The sequence below is a fragment of the Balaenoptera ricei genome, chromosome 5 (genome assembly GCF_028023285.1).
Source record: "Balaenoptera ricei isolate mBalRic1 chromosome 5, mBalRic1.hap2, whole genome shotgun sequence".
Taxonomy (NCBI): Eukaryota; Metazoa; Chordata; class Mammalia; order Artiodactyla; family Balaenopteridae; genus Balaenoptera; species Balaenoptera ricei.
Window position 1 is genome coordinate 14,409,727 of NC_082643.1, and position 10,440 is coordinate 14,420,166.

At 32.0% G+C, this 10,440-nt stretch overlaps 1 protein-coding gene across 5 annotated transcripts in view; it reads left to right on the plus strand.

Moving 5' to 3' along the window:
• Positions 1–10,202, plus strand: part of SMARCAD1 (SWI/SNF-related, matrix-associated actin-dependent regulator of chromatin, subfamily a, containing DEAD/H box 1) — a 69,034-nt gene extending 58,832 nt beyond the window's left edge. For all 5 annotated transcript variants that reach the window (XM_059922422.1, XM_059922421.1, XM_059922423.1 and 2 more), the window contains 10 exons: positions 547–682; positions 1,227–1,364; positions 2,542–2,637; positions 2,734–2,851; positions 3,053–3,174; positions 4,219–4,407; positions 4,975–5,093; positions 5,997–6,179; positions 7,309–7,418; positions 8,910–10,202. In XM_059922422.1, coding sequence (XP_059778405.1) covers positions 547–682; positions 1,227–1,364; positions 2,542–2,637; positions 2,734–2,851; positions 3,053–3,174; positions 4,219–4,407; positions 4,975–5,093; positions 5,997–6,179; positions 7,309–7,418; positions 8,910–8,971 — 1,273 coding nt within the window. In that variant the 3' untranslated portion in view covers positions 8,972–10,202. The remainder of the gene's footprint in view (positions 1–546; positions 683–1,226; positions 1,365–2,541; positions 2,638–2,733; positions 2,852–3,052; positions 3,175–4,218; positions 4,408–4,974; positions 5,094–5,996; positions 6,180–7,308; positions 7,419–8,909) is intronic.
• The last annotated feature ends 238 nt before the right edge of the window (positions 10,203–10,440 follow it).

Consider the following 10,440-nt stretch of genomic DNA (forward strand, 5'->3'; position numbering starts at 1 on the left):
TAATTCTATAGGAGGTCATGATTAAAAGAATTCATCCAAAATTCATCTTTTCTTAATAAAATGGACTCCATTTTCATATATAGTCTTGCTAGCTGCTGTTAACTGTTATTTCTTGGTTTCACTCTACTAGTTTAATAAAATGGTGTTATGTTCTTAACAGAAATGTCTTAGCTTCATGTTCTTTTTTCTACTGCTTCTTAAAATATAACGGTTCATAAAGCAAAGTGTGTAATAATTACAGGTTACATACAAATTGTGCCCAAATTGGCCTCTTCCTAGATGTGTAGAAGTTGTCTAATTATATTATAACATATAAATTGCCTTTTAACTGCATATTGCAGCTTTTGTAACTTGGTTACATGTACATCAATAATTTTGGATATAAGTACATCAATATTTATTTGAGTACCGACTGTGTCTAGTGTTATCTTTTAGCTACTGGCTATTAGAAATATATAAATAAAAAGAATTTGTCAAATCATTAAATCTCACGAGTCCATGCTCTTAAAGGTATGATCTTAGAGATTGATTTTTCTTTGGCAACAGGTATAATTGTGCAATCAGCAGTTCTGATGATCGTAGTCTGTTTCGTCGGCTGAAGTTGAATTACGCAATTTTTGATGAGGGCCATATGCTGAAGAATATGGGCTCCATCCGCTACCAGCACCTTATGACAATTAATGTAAGAGAGTGTTCTGTGAATTTGTCCAATTATAAAATTTCAGATTATGTATTTTAATATATATAGTATTTTATATCAGAGACCAACAGTCTTTTTCTGTAAAGGACCAGGTAAGTAAATATTTCATGCTTTGTGGGCCATTCAGCTTCTGTCACTTGTTCTTTGCTTTTTCTTTTTTTTTTTAAACAACCCTTTTAAAATGTAAAAACCATTCTTAGCTCATGAGCTTCAATTTGCCAACCTTTGTTCTATAGGACAAACTTTATGAATATCAGATATAATCTGTCTTCTTCCATTGCCTCATCAAAAAGTAATGTGGGAACACAAGTTACCTACTTAATAAAATGAGACTTAGTTCTACTCATTCTACCTTAAAATACAATATATGATAATTTTTCTAAATTACTTATCTTTTATGACAGAATGTTATATTACTAATAATGGTTTTAATTTTTTTCTCCCTCACTGAGGGGAAAAACAAGAAGGATGTGGATCTTAAAAAAAAAAAAAAAATACTAATCTAAAATTTACCTTTTGTTCGTAGGCAAATAACCGTTTGCTGCTCACAGGCACACCTGTGCAAAATAACCTGTTAGAACTCATGTCACTGTTGAATTTTGTTATGCCACACATGTTCAGTAGTAGCACCAGTGAAATACGAAGAATGTTTTCTTCTAAGACAGTAAGCATAAATTCATATTTTTTCTCAACTATCTTACTTTGCGTTTTACCCGGACCATTTTTCTATTTTGTCTCTTTTTCTTGTTTTCATGTAGCATACGTGCTATGAAATAAGTTTAAGTAGTTGATATCCCTATGTTCGGATGAGTTGGGAAGTCAGCCAGAATACAATAGGAAATAAATGGGTGGCTTCTATAATCATTGTCTAAAAGTTTTGGTTTTTAATATCCTAATTTTCTGAAGAATGACAATTTTAAATTAGTGGGTAGCTCAGATATATAATATGTGAGCTACCATCTTCTTTATTAAAATTAGGTAAATTAGCATTTTTTAATAGGTAAACTATAAAACTGTGCAAAAGTAGAATATCCAGAAAATTCCTATACTGAGAAATACGTTTTGAATTAAAACTCCATAAATTAAAAAGTAGCAATTTCTAAAAGTCACAATAAAGAAATCCTATTTCAAAGAAAATCTGCTTAATTTTTTCCCTATTGCTTAGAAAAAGTAAGAGTGTAGTTTTCAAGAACTCTCATTTTCCAGTACAGCAATGGTAATATAGATTCTTGACACTCCCAAATCACATGTATTTTGCGAGGATTTTCTGTGATAATCTTCTACTGCAAACTGACTGCCTTTCTAGCTTTCACTAATGTATTCCATCCCACTTGATGGCCTAGCAGATCATAGGATATGGAGGATTTCTTAGAATAAAATTCCTCTTCTCCAAAATTAACAGGTTTTGACTAGGAACCATCCCATTTCTGTAGACCTGCACTAGCTTTCTTTTGGGACCATTTTCCACAAATAAATACAAGTTTTCTACTTCTCTCTCTCTTCCCCTCCACCCAAACTACCTTAAACACACACATATTTTTTCAAGAGAGTTATCTATGTAATCAGTGATGACTTATCAGTTAATTACTTCTGAACACCATTCTAGTGCAGTTCAATTTCATTACCTCTGCAGAGTACACGATTACATGTCACAAAACCCCAAAATACATGTGGAGCTTTAAGAAATATATTGCAGCCCAGAATTCAAGTGCATTTAGAATGAATTGAGTTTCTATGGGAAATAACTCAGATTGTAGTGAGGGAGATTTTCATGTTGTGTAATACTGTCATTGTGATCATTTAAATGAATAATCTAAAGGTCATGTTCTTATTTTACTTAGAAATCAGCAGATGAGCAAAGTATATATGAAAAGGAGAGAATAGCACATGCAAAACAAATTATAAAACCATTTATTCTCAGAAGAGTAAAAGAAGAGGTAACTCTTATCTGCATATTTTTATTATGATTGGTTTTTTAAAATCTGTTTTCTTCTTTATTTGAATGATCTGCTTCAACTGTTTTCCTTTCACAGGTTCTCAAGCAGCTACCCCCCAAGAAAGATCGAATTGAGTTGTGTGCCATGTCAGAGAAGCAGGAGCAACTCTATTTGGGTCTTTTCAACAGATTGAAAAAATCTATCAATAATATGGGTATAACCTGATTTTCACAATTTTATATGAAAAATAATTCTGTACTAGGGCTGCATTTTGTTTAGTGCTATGATAGTGGGATTTGCTCATTTTTTAAAAATTAGTTGGAATTTGAAGAAATAGTTTTAAAACCTTTTGTTTGCATTGAGATGTATTTCAGTAAACAGCTATCAGCTTGTTGTTGTTTTTAATGTGTCACAGAAAAAAACACAGAAATGTGCAATGTCATGATGCAGTTGAGAAAAATGGCCAATCATCCTTTATTACATCGCCAATATTACACAGCTGAAAAACTCAAGGAAATGTCTCAGCTTATGCTAAAGGTAAGGCTTTTGTATTATGCTAACACTAAGCTTTATTAACACTAATAAACATGAGGTTTATTGTTAGTCTAAAAATCAGACCATTGAACCTATAAGCATATTAACTAACCACGTATTTAAGAAAGACATTTTTAACACAGAGTTCAAAATAATTTAGGGGACATAAGAGCCAAGAAGGACTGACAGTCTACATCAAGAGTCAGCCAACTATGGCCTTAGGGCCAAATATGACAATAACTATTCCTACAAATAAAGTTGTGTTCTAACACAGCCACACCCTTTTGTTTCTTTGTCTTCTGTGACTGCTTTCTCAGTGCAAGGGCAGAGTGGAGTAGTTGCAAAACAGATTATTTCACCTACAGAGCCTAAAATATTTACAGAAAAAGTTTGCCAACTCCTGGTCTGGACTTCCATAATGCACTTCTTTTATTTATTTTTCACCAAAAAGATTCATCAGATTGTGTGTCCTGGATAATGAGTCATTTTTGTCTGTTTATTTTCTTCATTTTATTTCTTCTTTATTGTATTTTGTCTACAGTTTTAGCTGTTACTCTCTATTTTTGCCTCATTCTCCCTTAATCTACCCCTATTTCTCCCTGCAGATCATTGTGTTTAAGGCAACCGTTTGCCTTTTTAACATTTTTTATATTAAACTTATGGAAAATTTCAGACATGTAAAAGTAGAGAGAATTGTATAATGAAATCTTCTACGCATATGAAACCTTCACCCATATTCTACAGTTATCATCTGGAATGACACTACTGTCTCTTGTTTCACCTAGAATCCTCTCCAGGATCATTTTGGACCAAATTCTAGACATTTCATCTGTAAATTTATCAGTGTGTTATCTCTAAAACAATAAGAACTTCCCCTCTTTATTGTACCTAAAAAAATGAATATTAATTTCCTTTGGTAAATCTGTTGCACTAAAATATTTTATGATTTAGATATTTTATCAGATGTGAACAATTTTATTAGGTTGTTCTAATCATATTATAAATTATCTTCATTTTGAAGTATATTTTGTTTTGTTTTGTTTTGAGGAACCTACACATTGTGAGGCTAACCCTGACCTGATCTTTGAAGATATGGAAGTTATGACAGACTTTGAATTACATGTACTTTGTAAACAGTATCGACACATTAATAACTTCCAGTTAGACATGGACTTGATTTTAGATTCTGGAAAATTTCGAGTTTTAGGCTGCATCTTGTCTGAATTGAAACAGAAGGTACTAAAGAAGAATACTGCTCCTTATATGTTTCCCCAGTTAGTTCAACTTCTTTGAAACAGTTCTGGCATGATTTGACTTTCTTGAAGCTTTAGCCTGTGTTCTACATTCTTCTAGAAACTGGTGTTTGAGCATTTTTTGGATGTATTTGGGCATATATTTTCCTGATTACTCTTCTTCCATCTAACAGAAGTTAGTAGAATATATCTATATTAATTTTTTTTAAATAATTTTAATTGTCATTATTTCATAGGTGACAATCTATATAATTGCTTCAAAATTAATATTTTGAAGATATTGATACTATGTAAAATAAATTAATATCGCAATTTATATGTGAAATAGATTTGTAAGATCACAATCTAAGTAGTACTTTTAGTAGCTATTCCCATTAGTTAGTCTTAAAAATCAATTTTAGGTCAAAGTTTAGAAGATAATTTACTTATATATAATCTAAAATAGGAAACCTTAGTTATGATTACTTTATTATTATTAAAGAAGCAGTTTTTCATTAGATACTTATAATTTTACTTTTTCTGTGTCTAATGAATATGTGTATTTCCACAGGGTGATAGAGTTGTATTATTCAGCCAGTTCACCATGATGCTGGATATTTTAGAGGTTCTCTTAAAACATCATCAGCATAGGTACCTCAGATTAGATGGAAAGACTCAGATTTCTGAAAGGTTGGTATACTTTCGTTTCAGAAAATCTCTCCACCTTACCCTCAAATAAGAGTAAATGTTAGAATCTTAAATGTCTAGGGCATTTGATGGAATTGTATTGCTTTGAGTCTTACATTTGGTTACTTTTAAATCATTCATTAACTTAAGATGAAGAAAATTTAATTTTTGGTCTGAATCGTATACAAATATATTTTGAAACAACTACTAGAATTATATGTATGTCAGTGTTTTCTCTTTAAAAATCATTCTAAGTCTAAAACACTTTATCTTTAAACCAAGGTTATCTTAAAATCTTGGGCTTTTCATATTTTAAGGGTAACTGAGTAAGTTTGGGTTTGGTTTTTTTTGTTTGTTTTCTTTTTTAATTCCCAAAGTTTAAAAAGATTGTCTTAGAAGGAATGCTTTTTCTGGTGTGTTTAAACTGCATTGTATCTTTGGTTTATTTTTTTTATCAGCCAGAGTAAATTTTTTTTTTCCTGCTTTAGAGTAAGAAAAGAAGTCTTGCTAAAAGAGAATACATCAATATAGTTTGATTTTGAGATTCTTAGTTCATCGGGTATATTGTCTGAGTCACAGCTGACAGACTCTGAGAAGGTTAAAGATTGAAAAGCCGTGTGCAGAATTTAGAAAAGCCAGAAGTCATTAAACAAAGGACAAAACAGTCCCTTAGCAATTAATCAAATCTGAATAGTTAAAAGTAAGAATTAGTAGGGAGATAAATGGTATAGAAAAGAAGTTGGTGAATTGGGTAGGTCTTTTCAATAAAACAGCTGCAGGAAAAATAACTAGAATGCCAAGAGCATGTATTTACATCTTCAAGTTTATTTTCCATGTGAAGTGATTGTTTTCAGTTTTAATTATATACCTTTTTATGAGATTTAACCTAATATATTTGTCTTATAGGATTCATCTAATTGACGAGTTTAATACCGATATGGATATCTTTGTGTTTCTGCTGTCAACAAAAGCTGGTGGCCTAGGAATAAACCTGACTTCAGCAAACGTTGTTATACTTCACGATATTGACTGTAATCCTTACAATGACAAACAAGCAGAAGATAGATGCCATAGAGTAGGCCAGACTAAGTAAGTGTTTGCAGTTGAAATTTATTTTTAATCAAATGCCAGTTTAATTTGTATAGAATATTAGGATATGATCTGTCAGATGCCCTGCCTTAGTTTTCATATTTTCAGCAAAGCATGGCTCCCGCTGTATTTTATACCAACCAGTGTTGAAGATGAACTCCACCGTGTAATCTATTCATATTCTAGTAATTAAAACAGGGAATTCCCTGGCGGTGCAGTGGTTAGGACTAGGTGCTTTCACTGCCGAGGGCGCAGGTTCAGCCCTGGTCAGGCAGCTAGGATCCCACAGGCCATGTGGCGTGGCTGAAAAAATATAAATAAATAAAAGAAAACCACCTCCCAGCCCCAGTCCAAGTAGTTATGCAGCAAATGAAAACTAAGTATTACCAATGGTCCAGCCCCTTTGCAAAAGATTAGTAATTGGTAATTACTAATTAGTAACTTGCTGGTTAGACCATGTAAGAGCCAGATAGACTGGGTAATGTGCATACGATTGCTACCTTGTTACCTCATAGGAAATAGATTATGTGAGCTGTGGATATTTTAGGTGAAGGTTAGATTAGACATTGGTCACAGGACATGAAGAGGTGAAAATACCTATAATTCAGCTCTATTCTCACATGTAAACAGCAGACAATCAGTGTTTTCTTTGTGGAGTATTTTACTGTATTTCCAAAAGACATTGATAAGTTCATTTATGAACCAAATATTTATCAGTACTGAAAGGTGGAGCTAAAACCTCCCATGTAATCTTTATACTTTACTACACTTCCTTACTTTTTGAACTAAATTATTTCTTGGAACCTGATAAGCAAAGCATGTTCTTTTTAAAAATAGAATACCCTACCTCAACCCAGAACTGTTTGTTGTAATACAGTTTTACCAGTAATTTTAAAGCACAGATATTTTTTTCTCATCTCTTGAATCAATAGGAAAGGATGTTTAAAAGTGACGTGCTCAGAAAATGTCAATCTCAAGTAGTTTGAATAAAAGAATTTAAATTTATGGATGTATTTGTTAAACAATTTTCAAATTATTCTTATTGCATTCTAAGGTGAGTTATGTCGTTTATATATATTAAGTAATTATATATTAAGTAACCAATGGACGTATCTTGTATTTTCCTTAGAGAAGTACTAGTTATAAAATTAATAGGCCAAGGGACAATCGAAGAATCCATGCTAAAAATTAATCAACAGAAATTGAAACTAGAACAAGATATGACCACAGTAGATGAAGGTAAGTTATTTGTCAGCATAAACTTTACTTATATGAAAAGGCATCAACTTAGCAGTAACAAGGGGATAATAAAGATGGTTTGAGTCCTTAACTTGGCGTGCAGTTTAGGGATAGCATGGGAGAAGATAAGCATACTTATTTCAAAAGTACTACAGTAACTAAGATCATTTTGCCAGAACTGATACAAACACTTTGATTTTGAAAAATTCTGTCTCTGACATCAAAATATCCCAGAAATAAATTAAAATTAGGTCTATAATTTTATCTGCAATTTTATGATTTACTTACTAAGTAATATTTATGAATCCAAAGATTTAAAGTACATGGCATAATATTAAGTTATTTAGAACTCTCATATTTATATTAATTTCATTTTGACTAGCCAAATACTCATTTCACTAGAGTACAATAAAATGCATTTATTCAAAAATTGAATAATTTCAGATTAAAGACCAGTTGGGTACTAGAAACAATTGTCAAATAAGAATCCTCTCCATTTCCTCCATCTTTTTGAATAGAATAATTTTTAAAGTTTTAAAAGTTCAAATTATATATATATATATAAAAGATAATACATTCACATAGTTCAAAATTCCTAAGATATTAAAGGGCAAACAAAAGCCTCTTTCTCACCCTATCACCCAGCTTCCCCAGAAAGATGACACATTAGGGTTTGTTTTATTTTAAGTGTATGACTAGTTGTTTCTGCATCTTGCTTTTTTTATTTGATGTTAAGTTTGGATTTCATGGGCTATTTTCATATCTGTGGACGAGCTTGGAGGCAAGCATGTCAGTGAATTCCCTGAGAGTTTATGCAGTAGTTTGTGTTCCTAATCATGTTTTTTACTGAAAGGAGAAGAGTAGATAAAAGTAGTCTCTTAAGTTTAGACTGTAACTGGGGTCCCTGTGGTGACAGAGAGAGAGAGAGAGAGAGACACACCTGGATAAGTGTCTAGATACTGGGGTCTTGTTTAATTGAAAAAAAAAATTTTTTTAAGACAATGTATCTTTGGACTGAAAATAAGTGTAGATGAAATGATTTCTGTTTGGTTGGATTTGGGAGTTTTGTCTTTATTTTCACTATTCAGATTGTTACATTAAAAAAAATTTTTTTTTTTTTTGTATATTTTCTTTTATTCTCTTTTACATCTTGTGTTGAATTTTTTGGTAAATGTTTTTATTTAGTGAACCTGAGGAGTAAATACTATGTGCTGTATGAATAGGATATGATCCAAACTATATCTGCATATCTCTGTCAAATCAAAAACAGAAGCTGTAGACTGCTGTGCTGGCAATGTGAACACAAGCACAGAGGAAGTTGCCCTAACATATGTAGGAATTCGGGAATATTTTTAACAGGGAGTGACACTGAATCAGGCTGGGCCTTGAAAGATTATTAAGAATTCACCAAAAGTAGGGAAAATTGGAGAGAAGAAATACGTTGCATAAAATATTTTTATCAAAATTTTAACACCAGTTTCTGACCTGCAGGTGACGAAGGGAGTATGCCAGCAGATATAGCCACATTACTAAAAACATCAATGGGCCTGTGAAATAAGAATTGTTAATTCCTAACTGATGATGAAATATCAACTTGGTGCACTCAAGGACATTTACATTATGATGACCATGGGGTTTATGAACATTTATAACTTTTTATAATTTCCATATTACATTTCTCATAGTATGGACAACTTTTTTGCCACTAACTGAATTCTCCAGATGCTCACATGTGAAATTTCAAAAAAAAGCCACAGATACGTAGTCTTGAAGATGTTAAATAATCATTTTACAAAACAGTTTTCTGAATGGGGATTAGTTGGTGATTGTTTGTAACAAATACGCTAATGCTTTAGAAATGTCAGTATTTTTGTAATTATTTCTACCTCCAAATATATATATATATTGTCTTTCACTGGATAATATGTGTAGATTTTTACATGTGCCTTATTTGACAATGCTTATGTCTTGTTTTTGCTCGTCTCATTTGAAGTTCTTTTTTATTATGTTAAAGAATGCAGCTGTATAGATTATATAGCTTTCATTTTATTGCTATTTGAAACAGATGTTCACCACTGTCAACAAGAACTCAACCTGAATTTAAAGGTGGCATTCCATATACTAACACCCCCAGGTCCTCCCAAGTACTTCTGTTAAAACAGATTTGTTTGGCTAGGCACTAAGTTGTTTTCCAGTGAATAGTAACTAAAGAAGCCCTTATCTTGCTCCATGGATTAATTCCTTCTGTTCATTTCCCAACTGCACTAACTGTGCTTTATTACTCTGCCTATTCTTGTGCATGTTTTCATTGATTTCCCTCTCCTGGCTTTTGCTTCTCTTGAAACTGTTGCCCAGTCATTTCTGCTCCAGTTCTCTTTACTCTCTAAATAGTAGTTTATTCCTGCCACAGCTCCGCACATCAGCAAAATATTTGGTGACATTCTTCTAGCCTGTCAGAACAGATTAACAGGCTATTTCACTTCAAAGCAGACTGAATGTGACTTCATTTCAAGGCAGCATTAGGTACTGCATGGAAATAGGTCATTAACTTTAAATTCTTATCAAAATATAACTTAGCAGATTTCAGAATTTCCAGTATGGGACCTCCTAAAGAGAGAGCCATTGTTCAATTCCAAATCAGTGTGGGTGACAAAGTGAAATTTAGAAGAGGTAAAGTTGTCTACTTGATATTTAACTCTTTATTAAATCTTTCTTTAAATTTTTGCCTGTCAGTCTATATTGCTGTTTTATTATACATCAGTTTCTTTGTATAACTTGTGAGTTTCATGTGTTTTGTTTTATTATGTAAATATTATTATAAATAAACTTATTTATAAATCAAAGATTTGTTAATTATTGGAGATTATACTTTCAAGACCTCCTGACTTCCTAAGTTTTTAAGGTAATATAATCCTCGACTTAGAAGGCTAATGAAGCTCTTACATTGATTCTTCAGATACTGTAGACTGAAAGCTGATGAGTCAGTAGACTTAGCCAGTCTTGCAAGTGTATTGAATATACT